The sequence below is a fragment of the Pyrus communis genome, chromosome 7, assembly GCF_963583255.1.
Source record: "Pyrus communis chromosome 7, drPyrComm1.1, whole genome shotgun sequence".
Classification (NCBI taxonomy): Eukaryota; Viridiplantae; Streptophyta; class Magnoliopsida; order Rosales; family Rosaceae; genus Pyrus; species Pyrus communis.
Genome location: NC_084809.1, coordinates 4,498,957 through 4,517,011, shown reverse-complemented (window position 1 = coordinate 4,517,011; position 18,055 = coordinate 4,498,957). Strand labels below are relative to the sequence as shown.

The 18,055-nt window shown below is 36.3% G+C and overlaps 2 protein-coding genes across 2 annotated transcripts; one reads left to right on the top strand and one right to left on the bottom strand.

Annotated features, from left to right (window-relative positions):
* Window positions 1-2,728: 2,728 nt before the first annotated feature.
* On the top strand, window positions 2,729-7,139 carry LOC137739016 (T-complex protein 1 subunit zeta 1). Its single transcript, XM_068478488.1, has 15 exons — window positions 2,729-3,025; window positions 3,128-3,191; window positions 3,538-3,673; window positions 3,865-4,016; window positions 4,161-4,208; window positions 4,357-4,449; window positions 4,897-5,003; window positions 5,210-5,324; window positions 5,431-5,517; window positions 5,668-5,872; window positions 6,051-6,145; window positions 6,255-6,323; window positions 6,399-6,506; window positions 6,598-6,716; window positions 6,802-7,139. Exons 1-15 carry the CDS (start codon window positions 2,892-2,894, stop codon window positions 6,875-6,877), a joined length of 1,608 nt encoding a protein of 535 aa, XP_068334589.1. The 5' UTR covers window positions 2,729-2,891; the 3' UTR covers window positions 6,878-7,139.
* A 619-nt stretch (window positions 7,140-7,758) lies between these two features.
* LOC137741092 (uncharacterized) lies at window positions 7,759-9,607 on the bottom strand. Its single transcript, XM_068480897.1, has 3 exons — window positions 9,424-9,607; window positions 9,059-9,206; window positions 7,759-8,019 (listed from the first exon to the last, which is right to left on the bottom strand). The coding sequence occupies exons 1-3, from the start codon at window positions 9,476-9,478 to the stop codon at window positions 7,947-7,949; spliced, it is 276 nt and encodes a 91-aa protein (XP_068336998.1). The 5' UTR covers window positions 9,479-9,607; the 3' UTR covers window positions 7,759-7,946.
* Between the last annotated feature and the right edge of the window lie 8,448 nt (window positions 9,608-18,055).

The following is an 18,055-nucleotide window of genomic DNA, read 5'->3' as shown; positions in this document are numbered from 1 at the left end:
TCCCTCATTTTTTATTAACTTGAAATCTACTGGAGTTTAACGGAAAAAGAATTCCAAATTTATTGAGTAATTATTGGAACTGAGTTCTCTGTAACTTCATGCAATATTGCAATTAATCATCTCATTTTTCTTAATTTCAATTTTGAATTTCTTCCATAAATCTTTCAGTTTATGGAATTTGGAAATCGAACTTTGGTTGACTATTTGTAATTTTTGCAGCTACAACACGTACGTATATTTGTATCTTTCTGTTCAAGTTGTCCCAAAAAAGGAAAAAAGAAAAGGACCGAAGAGAACACATAAGTGGAAAGGAATCAATACCATTTGGAAGGAACTTCTTGGAATTAAGATTTTGTTCTTTATATATATATATCGTACTTGCCTCAGCTGGAATATTTGCCGTCCGTCCATCTTTATGCATGCGCGTCATTATTATTCCACAGTACTATTAGACTTTTATATAAAGCTCGTGCATGGTGATATACAACGTACGGTTCATAGAAAATTTGAAAGTTGTCAATTGATAATTCTCTTTTGAAATTATAGACACTTTACTTGAGTTAAGTCAATTATTTTAGAAATTGTATATGTAGAGAATAAATCTCACATTGATGGAATGAGAAATCTTGTATGAGCTTATAAGAGATTGAGTTATTCCCCATAGTGTCGATGGCCGTTTGGCTTCATACGTAGAACAACCTGGCTCTGATACCATAAAGAAAATTGAGGTTCCATCATAAAACTAATTGTCAATAATGGGAAGTAACCCAACCTCTTATAAGCATATGCAAGGTCGCTCATCTCATCAATGTGGGACTCATTCTCAACAATATAGACTATTTTCTATATTTAAGTTCGAAGCTCGTTACTGTAGATTATTTAAAATGATAACACAAAATTATTTTTTGCAAAAGTATATGAGTCCTATGTGACAAAATTTTAAAGCCGAAAATCTAAAAATTACTAAATACATAAAATAAAATGAGAGGTTTTTCCTTCTAATATAGATCAGATAATAGAATATTTATCAGAATTCTTATCCGTTAGATTTTTTTATTGTCTTATAATCACATGTAAAATGCTTTTTCTTGATATGATATTTTTTGTTGTCAAAATCTTGATATAATATTCACTCTCATGGTACATTCAGATGTTCATGCACCTAATCTATGATAAGGATTGGTATCCACTCCAGAATTTTCGAGCAAGACGAACCTTGCCTTAAAAAATGATCAACATTAAGTCGGTTACTAGGCCAGAAAAATCTAACCTTTGATGAGAGAGAGAGAGACATATATATATATATATATATGTATATATATATGTATATATATATATATTTACAACCTATATTCTACCCCATTGAACTGAGTCGTCATAAATCCACATAACTCAGCAGGGAACAGATCCCTTCCGAATCTCTTCATTCAGACTCTTAAAATTTGATCTAACGACTACAAACAGAGACTTTTCTAAAAGTTATAATAATTGTAGCCAAATTTAATGAATCCAGATCTTTGGATCCCTAAGATATTTGGTGGGAGAGATCCGGAGTAAATCTCTTCCCACCTCAGCAAATCTATGTACACGGATTCCACACGATGGTTCATATTCTCATTGTTCATAAGTCACATGCATTATTACTCGCGGTCAAAGTTTCAGATTCTTTCATCCTCAAATTCCTAACAGAAAGTCAGAAACAAGTCTTTCTCATCCCCCACCATGCATGAAGGAATGGATGAGCAGCCATCTTTATCTTTTGAAGTTATTCTCTCTCTTTCACTTCTCCTCCTCCTTTTTGACCCATCCCACTATTGCATCACGCAATGAAGGGAGCTGGATACTGATAAATTCTATGTCATGAACGATATTATTAGACCAGATTAAGTTGTTATCATCAAGCAACATCGTAGGATTGTTAAAAAAAAAAAAATTAAAAAAGTAGAAAAAGATTTATATCTGAATGTATGAAAAGGTTGCAAGCATTCTCCGCTTACTATTGTCTATGGTGGTTTTAGATTTGTGACAGCAACTCCAATCTTTAGGGACGACATTAGGGTTTCTAATTTGGAAAAGGATTTTAACAGTAGTTTATGGGAAAACCCCAATTCATTTATTTGTTAATTAATGTTTTGGTTCTTATCTTATGCCCATCATACCCCTCAATTAAGTTATAAAAGTTAATTGAGATCCCTAATTTAATTTATGCATAAATTTTCTTTGTCCTCCTTTGAATTTCGAATTTTGAACAGTACACTTGCAACACATCTAAACAAAAATGCCAAGTATTAAAATTACCTTACAACAAATTTTCTTGGTAAAAATGTAATGTATGGATATTGCTTCACCCGGGCAACCCTATTTACAGATATATCGACAGATATTTCGTCGGTCCTACGGCTTCCTTCTTAAAAAAAGCCACAGTTTGCAGAGATTTGTGTTGTCACGAATGAAATGATCGAGTTGATCGAACAGTTCTTTCGAAGCCTTGACAAACAAAGAGGAGAATCGGAAGAGAGAAGGAATTGGGTTTTTTTTTTTTTGGTGGCCCATTTTTTCCTTGGAATTTGGATTTTTGGATCGGTCTATTTAGTCGGCCTGTAAACCAACTGAAAGATCCATTTGGCCCGTTACAAAAAAGCGTAAACGGCAACGTTTTGAGAAAAGGAAAAAGTTAAAAAGAAAACTCAAAAAAAAAAAAAAAAAAAAAAAACCACACACACACACCCCACTCCAGAAAGCCCTAAAAAAATCCCGCACTCTGCGATTCATAAAAGCATACAGTTTTCGAGCTTCTACTTCTTCCGGAACTCCCAAGAGCTTTCAGAAACTCGCACTTTCCGCCACTTGGATTTCATCTGAGCAGAAGAAAGAGAAGGAGAAGTAAAAGGATGTCGATTCGAGTGCTGAATCCGAATGCGGAGGTGCTGAACAAATCGGCGGCGCTACACATGAACATCAACGCCGCCAAGGGCTTGCAGGACGTCCTCAAGACCAACCTCGGCCCCAAGGGCACCATCAAAATGTGAGCAAAACTCACACTGCTTTTTCTTTTTCTTTTTCTTTTTTAATTTTTTTTAATTTAAATTTTTCTATTTTTCTCACATTTTTCTGATAATTTTTCTAGGCTTGTTGGCGGAGCCGGAGACATTAAGCTCACTAAGGATGGCAACACTCTGCTCAAAGAAATGGTATGGGTTTTCGTTTATGAAACCGTAGATCTTTGGTTTGTGCGGTCATTAGTTGTTTGGAGTGTGCTAAAATTAGGGTTTAAGGATTTATCGATTTGATTGAAATGCGAAATCCAACGGCACTGTATGGTTTTGTTGAGAAGTTTAATGTGTTTTCGAAACTCTCAAAGTTGATTGCTTTTGTTATTGACTTGATTGCTTCAAATGTGAGAATACAGAGGTGCATTCGACGGAGGTTAGGGTTTTCTGAAATTGGTTGTATGCGGTTTAGTGTTAAATATGTTTATTATTGTTGGATATGTTTTGCGTTTGGTGTATTCATTGATGTTCTGTCAAATGGTTGCAGCAAATTCAAAACCCAACGGCAATTATGATTGCGCGTACAGCTGTTGCCCAAGATGACATTAGCGGAGATGGCACCACGTCTACTGTCTTGTTCATTGGCGAGCTTATGAAACAATCAGAACGATATATTGACGAAGGTTGGTTGCTACAGACTCACCATTACCTGTAATCATTTACGGACAATTTGACCTGGTTCTTCATATAGGGATAAAAGTCTATATCTTTGCACCTTGTGGTTCTGAAATGTTCCCCGAGTCAGTCTATTTATTTAATTTACTTATTTTTATGTTTTGTGCACTTCATAATAGTGAGTTTATGTTTGTTCCAGGGATGCATCCCCGTGTCCTGGTTGATGGTTTTGAGATAGCCAAAAGAGCAACGCTGCAGTTTCTTGAGAAATTCAAAACTCCTGTGGTGATGGGCGATGAGCCTGACAAAGAGATTTTGAAAATGGTAGCAAGAACAACATTGCGAACAAAGGTATGTAGTATTTTGTTTGTATTATTCTTTCTGTCTAAATGGTTTTGGGCAGAGTGAGGTTTACTCCTAGGTTTTCATGCAGCTCAGAGAAAATGGAATTCTTTTACACATTATATATTGAATATGACATATTCTGTTGTGCAGTTGTATGAAGCATTGGCAGATCAATTGACTGACATAGTTGTTAATTCGGTGAGTGTTTGTGGTTTATGTAAGAATACTTGAAAGGTTGCTTTTGCACACATGCTTCTAATTTTGTATTCGTTCTTGTGGAATCTGGAATAGGTCATAGACCTTTGCATCTTGATGTTTGACAAAAGTGGGGTTTTACAAATGACAGGTTCTTTGCATCCGCAAACCTGAGGAGCCCATTGATCTGTTCATGGTGGAGATTATGCACATGCGACACAAATTTGATGTAGACACACGCTTGGTATGTTATTATCTTATGTCCTCTATTCTACTTTTTAGATGCTCCTTATCTCTTGATGAATTCTAAGAGGCAGTTATATGGACATTGGGACCTCAATCTTCTGCTAAGGCTTTGCAAATGATATGTATATTTTCTGGTGTTACTATTTGCGTCAATTGATGGTATCGTAGTGCTATAATTGTTTCTTTTGGTGGTAACATTGAATAATAATTTGTGCAGAAGCATATTCATTTGTTCACCTCCTTTCTACTTATGTTGGTGGTTTCATAGTGCTTTAGTTTTTCTTTCTTAGTTCCAAGTACCAATGATGAAATTGTAAATTATGATATAGTACTGCCTAGGACCAGTTTAAGTTTTAATTTAAGAACATGGTGCAATAGGTTTGGTTACAAAATAGAAGAATGTCATTATCCTGTGGTTTTTCATCTCATTCATGTTGTCTTGTAGGTTGAGGGTCTTGTTCTCGATCACGGTTCTAGGCATCCTGATATGAAGCGGAGAGCAGAGAATTGTTTCATTTTGACAAGCAATGTATCTTTGGAATATGACAAAAGGTAAATATAGAGAAATTTGTTCAAATGATAGTTAGATTTTCTCATCAATAGTTTCACCCTTCCCCCTCTCACTTTCACACTCATTCTCTTTCACTAACACAATAATGTTAGAATATGTCTTTATGTAACTGTGCTTTTTTCCAAAGGCGTGTTGAATATTGGATATGATTTCCTGATCATTATGAATTTGATGGCTTTCATCTCAGTGAAGTAAACTCAGGCTTTTTCTATTCAAATGCGGAGCAGAGAGAAGCAATGGTTTTAGCTGAAAGGCGCCAGGTTGACGAAAGAGTTAAAAAAATCATTGACCTGAAAAATAAGGTAGAGTGTTGCTATTGATGCTGGTTGCTTGATATTGATTTAGCACTCACCCTAGCGTATCGACATTACATATTCTGAAATATTTCCTGCATTGGATGATTTGCAGGTTTGCTCTGGTAATGATAATAACTTTGTCGTTATCAATCAGAAGGGGATTGATCCCCCATCTCTGGACCTTCTCGCAAGGGCAGGGGTAAGTCATGGATCATTATTTTAGATTTCTTTCCAGTTATTTTCCAAGATATATATCAGATAGACACCACATTTTTTATTGGTGTTGCGTTTTGCACTCACTGATTCAGTGCAACTTGTTTGGTACTTTTCTAATTTCGCGGTTTCTTAGATTATTGCCCTGAGAAGAGCAAAGAGGAGAAATATGGAACGGTTGGTTTTGGCTTGTGGCGGGGAGGCTGTAAACTCCGTAGATGATTTAACTCCTGATTGCCTTGGTTGGGCTGGACTTGTATACGAGCATGTCCTTGGTGAAGAGAAGTATACATTTGTTGAAAATGTGAAGAATCCCCACTCTTGCACAATCTTAATCAAAGGTACTCCATTGGTATTTTCACCATTCTGCAAAATATAAATATTCTTTGGTTATTCTACCCGGGAGTTAGTAATTTATGCTGCACCCATCTCATAGTAAGGATTACGTGATATAAGTCATTCTATTTCCTTTGGCAAGTCCTGTGGTGATGTAATCCTTATTTCCTCTTAATGGTGCAGGGCCTAATGACCATACAATTGCTCAGATTAAGGATGCTGTTCGTGATGGCCTGAGGGCAGTTAAAAACACAGTTGAAGATGAAGCTGTCATCTTAGTAAGTTTGAGCTAGAAAGTTCCCCATCGTATCTTTTTTCTTAGTAAGTTTGGCTTCTGGAATGTACATCAGATTGTGATGCGCGAAACATTTTTCATATGTGAATCAGGGTGCTGGAGCTTTTGAAGTTGCAGCCAGACAATATTTAGTGAATGAAGTAAAGAAAACTGTTAAAGGGGTAAGTAAATATTTTCCTAAATTCCCTTATGGGAATTAATTTTTTAAGCTCCTCTTATCTTTCTATTTGAAACAGCGTGCTCAACTCGGTGTTGAAGCTTTTGCTGATGCTCTTCTTGTGGTGCCCAAAACACTTGCTGAGAATTCTGGCCTCGATACACAAGATGTGATAATTGCTCTTACGGTATACTAACTTCTTTAAAATTCCTCAGTTTTTCATTTCGTTATCCTGCCAGAGGTGATTGAAATATAATTACATGTGGATTCCTGTTCAGGGAGAGCATGATCGGGGAAATGTCGTGGGACTAAATCACAACACTGGAGAACCGCTTGATCCACAGATGGAGGGTATCTTTGACAACTACTCTGTGAAGCGACAGATTATAAACTCAGGGTACGCGGCATGATTTTTAAACTCATTTTCTTCGGATCTTTTTCGGTTTATGCAACTCACTGGTGTTCGTTTCTATATTATGCAGGCCCGTAATTGCATCTCAGCTGTTGTTGGTCGATGAAGTAATTCGTGCTGGGCGTAACATGCGGAAGCCAACTTAAACACTAGCTTAATGCAACTGACCGAGGGCAGTTGTTGAGGATTGTTAAAGAGGGAATCTGAATTTGCATCTGCTCTGGGTTTTTTCTTATGATGAATTTGTGTAATTTATTCATCTGCTGTGGCTAAAACTTTTCGAGGTTCGCATTTTCCACTCGTTTTCGAGGTTGAATCGGTTCAACCCTGGTGGAAAAGAATTATATGATTTTGTTGGCCTCTGTTCTTGAATTTTCAACAATTAATAGAATTTCGAGTTTTTACTATTCGGGTTAATTGTACCATTGTGTACAATGCTGTCTTTCAATCTAGCCGTCCATTTTTCTACCATGCATTGTAGTGTGAGATACGTCGTTCAAACGAACGGCTAGATCATGTTTTGATGTTTTGCAGAATTTTTTAAGTCAGAATTGCTCGGATTTTTCGCACTCAAAGTAGTCGATATATACAAGACGAAGTTATTTATGTATTTCTAGATAAATTACTCGAGAAAATATTACCCAATCGATGCGAAATCTGAGTAAATTGTAGTAATGGTCTCTTAACTTTAATCAAATTGGAGTAATGACCCTTCAACTAAAAATCCATTATTATTGGTCTCTCAACTCATCAAAACGTGTAGCTATGATCTTTTTCGTCAACTTCATTAGAATTTTGTCAAAATAAGTTATGTTGAAATGACTATTGGTACAATTAGGTTAAAGTTAAACGACCATTTATCCAATTGGATTAAAGTTGAGGAATCATTTTTCTAGTTGTATTAAAGTTGAGGGAACATTGATAATGAATTTTTAGCTGAGAAACTATAGCCGCACATTTTGATGAGTTGAAGGTTTAATGGTAATGAATTTTTAGTTAAAGGACCATTGCTTCAATTGGATTAAAGTTGAGAGATCATTGCTACAATTTACTCTGTGAAATCTCTACATTTATTAAGTTCATCGGGGGATATTTCAAACACAACCCCCTGGCATCAACCGAATTACAGAAATCAAAATAAAAAACCAGTGACGTTGCCAGAATTCCGATAACAAAATTCTACATCAAAATCATGAACCAGTGATGATCTGAGACTTATGCAGGCACCTTCCCGTCTTGTTGAAGCATGTACGCTCTCTTCATTTCCTCCAAGACGTCATCGTTGGTGCTGCAAAAATCAAAACAACGCATTTCACATGCATCAGCAGAAGCACAGGTATGTTGGATATGCGTAAAGTTCAATCCAAAATTGTCTCTCTTACTCAAAGACTACAAAAAGGGTCATAAGTAGCAACAAAAACAACATGCGCGCATCTCTGCGCCAACCGAACATAAGTTCTCTTCTCTCTCGTCGTGCTCTCTTAAACAGATGTAAGAAAGACGGGATACTTTTCCTGTTCTATAACTAGAGTGCCTTCCTCTACAATTCAATGCCAAGGATCAAATTCAAAACCCCGGTTGAAACAGATTGCATGAAACCCTGAATTCTTTTTCTATCTCCGCGACTCATGGGTACTGCAGCACATAGGACACGAAAACAATTCATGCAACACTGTGCCTAGCACTCTAATTCCCCACAAGGCTTCCAAAACCGTTGCCTGAAAACACTTTGGAAAACCAACGCAAACAACCCAAAAGCCAAATTTAACTCTGAATAAAGGAGAAAAACATGGGAAATGAAGAATGTCACCATACTTATCGAAATCAAACCCAAACACCACTACCAATCTCATAACCAGAATACCACTCTACCATCTCAACTGGTTCCAAACTAAGTAAACTATGCAGCACCATATCAACAACAAGTAATATGATACATCGGGTACTTTTCTAATGGCCCGTCAAGACTCATCCTACACAAAAGAAATACAGAGCCACCCTAGATATGTCCGGATACTCGGACACTAAGATACACCCCCAATACATCCCCCATTTGTATCCGATTCTTCAAATCTGTATTCGTGAAACATCGGAGCCAACTAATTTCCCAAGTGGTACAACAATTTATGCATCACACCAAACCCTCATCAACAAAGCCATTACAATGCTGGTAAGCGCACTCCCACATTGAACATTTAACATTCATACTCTTATAAGACCATGTTTGAAAATAAAAAACATTTCTTTGCTCTTTTTTGTGAAAAAATTGAATCACCAGGGTGAAATTATAAAGTAATTAATAAATTAATCAAGGAATTGGGGCTTACAATTGGTGAAGGCACTCGTTCAATTCCTTGGCTTGCTGCCGGCACTGCCAAACGACCGATATGGTTCTTCCGTACGAGCACTCGGCGTACTTTGACGCCAAATCCTTGCACTCCTGCAGCGCCTTGTGCTTCATTTTGCTCCGCAATGCTGTTTCAACAGTAATTTAAACACCAAATTATGAATTTTTTAGCACAATAACAACAAATTATGCATTTTTAAGCACAAAAAATTAAGAGGAAAATAACAAATTATACGTTTTTTTAGCACAAAACGACAGATTATACATTTTTAGCACAAAATTAAAGAAAAATAGTTGTTGAGACTCAGAGTCCTAGAGTTTGAGCTTTGCGTACATCAACCGTACCTTCTTCAACCTTCTTCTTCACGTGATTCTCACGTGCTTCCTGTATGTATCCCATTGATTACTCTCTAGAGGACGACGGACTTTGATGGTGAGCACTGAGCAGTACCGAATGGCGGTGGCGAAAAGGCAGAGATGGGCTCGCAGTTTTACCGGCAGGTGATGATAGTCCAGGTCTAAAATGCTAGGGCTCTGAGCTTCATGTGGGCTTCTTCAGCCTCCTGTTTTGCACTGAATCCATTCTTATTGGACCTAAAACCTAAAACCAGGTGGCCCAATATGTTTTTTTTTTTTTTTTTTTTTTTGTGGGTTAGGGAAGGGAAAAAAGTAAGTAATTAAAAAAATAAGCAAGGGTGCTTAATTATGAATAGTTCGTTTGGAAGTACGTTTAAAATGACTAAAAGCGCTTTCAGAAGAATTTTTTTTTGTATTCCGAAAGCATTTAAAGTGCTTCCTACAAGAAGTAACAGTTATGTACTTCTTCTAAAAATATTTTTACAAAAGCACTTCACCCATTTTAAAAGCAGTTCTAAACGAGTCTAAAATCTATCGTATTGTATAGGACTGCATGGGCTCGAACGGCAACAAAATACATAAAAGGTCTCATGTTTTTAAGAGGTTTTATACCAATAATGTGGCCAAACATTTAAAGAGCAACCAAAGGACAACATGTGACCTTTCAGTCACAATAAAATAATTTCATTGCGTCAAGGCTTGCTCTCAATATGGCCAGACATTTAGAGGGCAACTAAAGGCCAACATGTGATTTTTCAGTCACAATAAAATAACATTTCATCGCATCAAGGTTCACTCTCAATATGGCCAGACATCTTATATTTAGTTTAGCAACAGAATAAGCAAAGGGGCAGTTATGTTTTTGACTAGCCTTTGGGATTAAACGACCCGTGATTGATCCCTAACCTTTCGAATTATGGTTTCCCTCTTTTGATGATGCCTAATAATTGCTTTGATTGGTTTGCTTGACTAGGATCCTATTAAGTCTTCACGGTTGTTCAAGTGTGGCCATCCATTTGCAACTTTTCCAATTTTCTCTTTTTTTTAAAATTTTTGCCTTTTCATTTAAGTTAGAGCTTATGGGATTGTGTTTTGATTTGCTTGACCATATCTACATAACAAGTGGGAAGTCAAATGCTACAATTGAAAATTTGATCATTGACAAAAAAAAAAAATGATTGAAAAGTACGAAAACAATAAAGAGGTGCCTATTGTAGAACAGTAGATGTCCACTCAAAGAATAAAATAATGGGCCCTTCCACTATTTGCCAAAGCTTACCTCATACGACCCATATTTTCTATAAAATACAAACTTCACACAACATCAAAGCAATAAGTTCACGAAGAGGAAGAGAGAAAAGAGAGGAAGAGGAGATGAGATAACAGAGAGGAAAATGAGAGGAGATAACAGAGAGAGTTATTTTGTACTTCTATTATTCTAAATTATAATGAAAGCACCACTGCTGCTGCTTCGAGGACATACTCCAATCACACTGACTGTAGAGGAACCTCGTAAATTTTGTGTCTTATTTTATTTATTCCACTGCACACACCGTCGATTTTATAACAAGTTATTAGCACGAGAAGCTCTCATGTCAGTGGAAAGTACAATGCCATAAATCCGGTGAAGTATCTACTTCTCACATCCGTCAGCTAAAATCTCACAGAATAAAATGTATGTCCATTTTCTGTCTCTCCAACCGCACCAAAAACGCCCCACCAAATTCATGTGAGAATTGAAATTTACAACAACCTGCAGTCGTCACGAGATGAGAAAACTCATACTTGACAACTGGTTTCTAGAGATCCAGAAGAATCTCATCAAACTTAGAAACTCAGATCGCGTTATTTTCAACAGATCTCGAGGACTCCCATGAATCCTCAGTTGTTTGAGATGGTGATGGCAGGACTGAATCCACACAGGATTCCCTCTTTTGTGCTTTCATCAACCTCGTTGTCATCTATGTCTCTGTATGGAGGTTCTTGCTTTGCGATGCCATGTTCCCTGGGTCATGCAAGAACAATGTCATTCTCTGGTTGCCTTTTGGATTGAATTGAATTTGGGCAACCTCCACAACAACCCAACTGGCCCTGCATTTCGAGACTGGCAGAGAAGGAAGAAAAATAATAGAAAAGGGGGATTGATGGAATGGTAAGGCACATGTGAAAAAAAAAAAAAAAAAAAAGGTTTGGAAATGTGTGGTGTTGACTGCACCCTAAGAAAAAAAAAATATATATAAAGGGATTTGAAGGGTCCACAACACCATTTGGTCAAAATAATAAATAAAATAAAACAAATATAAAGGTTTCTATTGGTGCATGGCACTATGTTGCAGCAATAAGAAAAGTAATAATAACAAGGTTTGAATAAGTGCTGACAAAAGAAAGAATAATAATAAATAAAAGGAGCTCTGATACTTCTTGTTATTTATGTGAATTGGTGTTGGTTTAAAACCCTTTCACAAGTTCTATTTACTTTAAAGCAATTTATTTATCATGGACGGTATTACCGCCTACTTCTTTAAGTTTTGATTTATGTGAATGGTGTTAAATTAAAGCTCTTGTCACAAGTTTTGTTTGCTTAAATGCAATTTATTCACTATGGCTGGAATTACCGCATATTACTTTTATTTATTTATTTATTTTACTTATCTTTTGTTACGATGAGTATAATAAGGATCCGAAGTTCTTTAATCAGATCAGAACTTGCAGTTTTTTGATCCTCATCATATAAAAATGATTGGTCCCAAAGTGCCATCATACAAAAATATTGGGCATGAAGTCCTTTGATCCTCAAATCAGGACATGAAGTTCCTTAATGAGTAAAGTAAGTTTAAAGTGCCGCAGTGCCTCAACTTAACTGTAATAAAGACCAGAAGAGTCTCAGTCCACACCAGAAGTTCTTTATATCCATACTAAAAATGGTTTAGCAGAAGCATTCATTAAACAGATGAAATTGATTACTCGCGCTCTACTTATGAAAACAAAATTGCCAGTTTTTACATGAGCACATGCTATTTGCATGATGCAGTATTAGTTCAGTTAAGATCTGTTGTCAACCATCAATACTTTTTAGTACAACTCGTGTTTAGGCACCAACGAAACATTATATATTTACGAGTTTTTAGTTGTGTTATCTATGTGCCTATTGCACTGGCACAACGTACTGAAATGAGGCATCATTGCAGATTGGGCATTGATGTTGAACACCATTTATCATTCAATATTTAGAACCCTTGACTGGGGTATGTTTACCACGTGGTTTACGGACTATCATTTTGATAAGACAATTTTCTTGCCGTTTAGGGAGAGAAAATAACATCGTTTCAGAAGAACGAAAAGAAAATATCATTCCAGAAGAATGATGAGAAAATACCGTTCTGGAAAAACGAAGAGAATTTGTCTTATTTTGATTCACGAAACAATCAATGAGAAAAATAAAGTGAGAATGATTAATGATGCAACAAAAGTGATGAAATCACATATACTTGATGCAAATGTGCCTACAAGAATTGATGTCCCTGTTGAAAATAAAAATAATAATAATGATGCAGTAAATGATTTATATGTTGCATGCCTGAAGCATGGTAAATCCTTAGACTCAAAAGGTTCAGTCATTCGAAAGAAGAATAATATAACACTACTAAACTATTACATTCTCGTAGCATAACTGTTATATGCCGGAAGCATGCCAGTTGCCGTATAGATACACATCCCACAAAAGACAATCCGCGAACATGAGAATGTTGATGTCTCATGCATGAAGCATAATAAACGTATATGTTCCAATGACTCAACCCCTGAAGTGGAGATTAAAATTCAAGATTTATAACGCTTAAGAGGAGGTTATGATCTGCATTCTCTAAATTATGATTATCTTAGAAAAGATAGTGTAATGCTCTTGAAGAGGTAATGGATATCCAAAGAAATGAAAAGCTTTTATGCATATGCATGCACATGAAAATATGAGATCACAGATTGATGATAACCAATGGTAATGTTGGTTTTTATAAGTAGCTACTAAATTCATCAATAAGGTATATGATATTGAGTTCTGTTCTTTTTCCGTCAACAAAATTATTGGCCAAAATGGAGAAAGGCAATTCCATTACAATTTTGTAAGAACGTGAAAAAATAGACCTATATACTTGAATACAATACAAATAGCCAAAAGATGTTGAACTTAGAAGGTTACATATGGGCATTTGTAATACCGTGAAATACACTCACATGATATGACACAAGGTTGTAAATGAGTTCCTATGAATGGAGAATTATATACAAAGGGTTATACGTAGCCCATATCATATTTTTATAAGTAAATCCCTCAAGAATACATGGGAGCAAATTGCTCTGTATAAATTCTAAAGGAAAATGTGTCATAAAGTGTAGAAAATCCCTGAATGATTCAAATTGATTGAAGAAAGTCCTGAAAAAGGTAAAACATAAATTATGTACTTAATACCAATGGATGGTATAAATTGCCTTAGTGAGTACTATCACTATGATATTGTTGCAACATACTAAAATCTCTTGCAATAGTCGATGACATTAGATTGGGACTCCTGAAGAGTTTAGAAATATTATAAAGTGTTGAGAGAAATATTATCTCGAACTGCAGATCGAACAATCTACCAACACGAATTTTATCCATGATGTTTATGATATTAAAGAATCATATGGATTGAAGATTATGAATTGAATACTCAAATGAATTAGACACTAAGAATGACCATTTATCTTCGCGAGGGTAAAGATAAATTGATATTTAATCCAAAAGTACCATATCTTTGTGAAGTATATGTTTTATTATATTTAGCACAATACATTGAATGAAATAAAACTTATCTATTGATATCTCAGAGAAATTACAGACATGTACATACACATGAGTTAAAACAAACAGGATGGAACTTTCACAAAGGTTACTTATGTGATGCCTCAGTACTCGGAAGTACCCCAAAAAGGGGAGACACCGGAGGTTGATTATTTGGAGCCTTTATACTTGGTAAAACTCTGGATGACGAAGGCAATAGGTGCCATTAGAATAAAGCCTCGAACCTCTGATTGTCACTTTGAGTCAGACTTTCGGATTCCAGCAGCTGGTGAAGCTTTCTTTTTATGCTCGTTGAGTAATTATTTGTAAGCATGTGTAACACTCTATTCTCGTGTTTGAGCCATCTGATCTCTTGTTTAAGACTTGCCATCTCAGCTATCAATGATTCAACTTGACGAGTTCAAGCAAGTAGGCGTTGACCCATATTGGAAATAGAAGCAGCACACTGAACGTTAAGAGTCAATGAGTCTTGAACGGCCGACTTATCAGATCGTTTTGAAAGGATTCTGTTATCCTTTGGAGTGAGAAGATTCCTAGTTACCACTGTAACGGTTATGTTATTTTTCATCACAGAGTCCCCAACCGTAAAAGGACCATTAGAAGATAAGAAGGACGAGCACCATTTATTATCTTGACGCTGCTCGTCTGTATCACTCCTAAAACTCAAATCTAAACAAATGTTAGATGGGTAAGCCATTTTCAGAAATGATGAAGGAAAAATGAGGTCAGATAAAATCTCTAAAGTGCAAGAAGGGGAAAATTCTACACGCAGCAGTTTTTCAAGCATACATTTTGAGCACAATTGATGCCTCTATAAAAAAAAGAGGCAACATAGCCATTTGTCCGGAGATCGAAAAGGCACCGCTCTCCGAATTTCAAAAGCTGGATTTCCTGGATCAAGGTTCATCAACATTTCTCATACGTAATCTCAGCTTTCCAGATATCACATGCAACTTTGTCAAAGATTTCTGACAAAGTTGAAAATGATAAATCTTACTGTTCTAATTACACCACAATTGCTAACAAGAGTAAAGACACAACACCACTACTTGCTATTGGAAAATCTCTATATATGTTGGCCTCTGTTCTTCATAACAAAGCAGACCTGCAATAATACCTAACTTTTCCTCAGCTCCGATAATGCATCTTTAACAAAGTACCTTGAAATACTCAGTTTTCTTCCTCTTCGAGAATACCTCTTCAAACAAGTCACACCATAACAATAATATCTTATATCATCAGGGACGAGAGCAAGAGTATCTCATATCATGCAATCTCCCTATCCTTTCTTTTGTCTTTGTTCTCACTTGCATGATAAGGAGAAAAAGAGCAATTAGTCACCATATGGAATCAAGCTCCTGATCTGGAACTGATTGCCTGAAACCTTTGTCTGGTTGCTTACCTTGCATTACTCTCAAGTACTCATTCAACTGTTGCTATGATGTTGGTTATTTATACTGAAGCTGTTAAGCATGATGAGTTACTGAGATGTGATGTTCTGAAAGACTATTCAAATGCAAGGGTTGCATTCCACTTCTGCATCAGGGGACAAATATTGTAAGAGAAGATGTCACACCTGCATAGGGAAAATACCACTTCTGCAAGGAGAACAGATAAGGCAAGTGAATATGATACATTGAAGCATGTGGAGACAAGCACAACAAAACATGTGTCGACTCATCCTCGAGGGAGCCAAAGATCACTTGTTACGTGGAGCTGCTCGTGGTCCCATTTCATTCGAGAACAAGTCCCAATGCCTTTAAGGAAATCATAAGTCCGATTCAAGATCAAGTGTCCACCACCCTTGGATCGAATTTAGTTCCAGATAAATGAAGTAAATTCAGACATTTGGAGGAAGTCTAGCAGAAAACCCTCCAGCCCAATTCAAGAACAAGCTTGTGGAAAGTCAACAAACACAACAGATATGATACTACTCATTAGGGGGAGCATCAAAAAACAGATCAAAGATTTTAACAAGTCAATCGAAAACTTATGGCCATCCAAGGAGGAGTGTTATAGAACAGTGAATGTTCACTCAAAAAATAAAATAATGGGCCATTTCATTATTTGCCGAAGCTTGCCTCATACGACTCCTATTTTCTATAAAATACAAACTCCACACAACATCAAAGCAATAAGTTCATGAAGAGGAAGAGAGAAACGAGAGGAAGAGGAGAGGAGATAACATATAGAGTTATTTTGTACTACTATTATTCTAAATTATAATAAAAGCACCACTGCTGCTCGGATGACGTACTTCAGTCACACTGACTGTAGAGAAACCTCGTAAATTTTGTGTCTTGTTTTATTTATTCCACTGCATACACCGTCAATTTTACAACAGTGCCAAGGATTTGTAAGAATTAGAGATGGTATGATGATTTTCTGGAAGTATCAATAATAGTATTAAGAGTGTGAATCTCGTATTAGAGATAATAAATACAATGCAAGAGCTTGTAGTGTGTTAAGTATTCTTCTGATGCTAAAGTGGAATCTTAATTTCTTTCTTGGTATTACAACAGTTATCTACGTTGTAACATCCCACATTGTCCAGGGGAGTGAATCTTGTAAGCCTTATATGTATATTCTCATCCCTACCTAGCACGAGGCCTTTTGGGAGCTCACTGGTTTCAGGTTCCATCGGAACTACGAAGTTAAACGAGTTCGGGGGTGAGAGTATTCTCAGGATATGTGACCTACTAGGAAATTCTTGTGTGAGTTCCTAGAAACAAAACCGTGAGGGCGTGGTCAGGGCCCAAAGCGGATAATATCGTGTTACGATAGAATCAAGCCGGGGATGTGGTGGGGGCCCAGGCCGAGATGTAACATACGTGATAAGTCTCATTAATGACACATGCTCTACCTCTATGACATCTTATATATTTTGTTGGTTTTTTAGTCAAAATAAACCATAATACCAAAATACGCTCGAATTTTGTAAAATCATTTTGGTAATTTGTTATTAAATTGAGGATATTTTTGCTGCTTTTGGTCCTTATTTAACATAGAATTTTCACAAAATGATCAAAATGATTGATAGTGGATAAACTCAAGGATCACTTTTATCAATCTTAAATCTCAAATACCAAAGTGAGAAATTATGATAATCTCATAGACCATTTTAGTTAAAACAACTATTTTTGTTCACATGTTTGAAATAATTAACCTCATACGTGAGACTAAGAGAACGTTTTAGATTGACAAGTGTCAATAACAAATTTCATAAGAAATTCTATGACATGGAAATACGTAATTGACAAGGAAAAGCAAGCCATTAAACACACAATTAAGAACAAAGGTGCTTTTCACCAAATCCCCATTATGCCAATTATTGAACATTTGACTGAAAAACAAAAACACCGTCAGCATTTCTTTAATTAATAGGAGTTTAAACGAAACATTTTCGGTATTGTTTATTTTTTAACAAAAAACTACATTTTTATCTTTTCTTAATACTATTCATTATACCTTTATTTATCAATTTTCATTAAAACTAATTTTTTTTTTAACTTTCCGTTAGTTTTCTTTTAATTATTAATTAGATTTCGACACCGTCAAGTACGGCCGTCCGTCCGTCCCCACGACGAGGCCCAACACCTGCAGCTCACAACGCACGGCAGGCATCAGCAAAAATATCAAACGACATGTCGACAAACCAAGAGGGTGAGGACTGGGGAAGGAGCTTGCGTTGACCGTCAACGCCAGCGTGGCCACTCCCCAAAAATTGAAAAAAGCCTACGGAATCTCCGTCATCCACCACGTGTCTTCTTGCTATTGGACCTA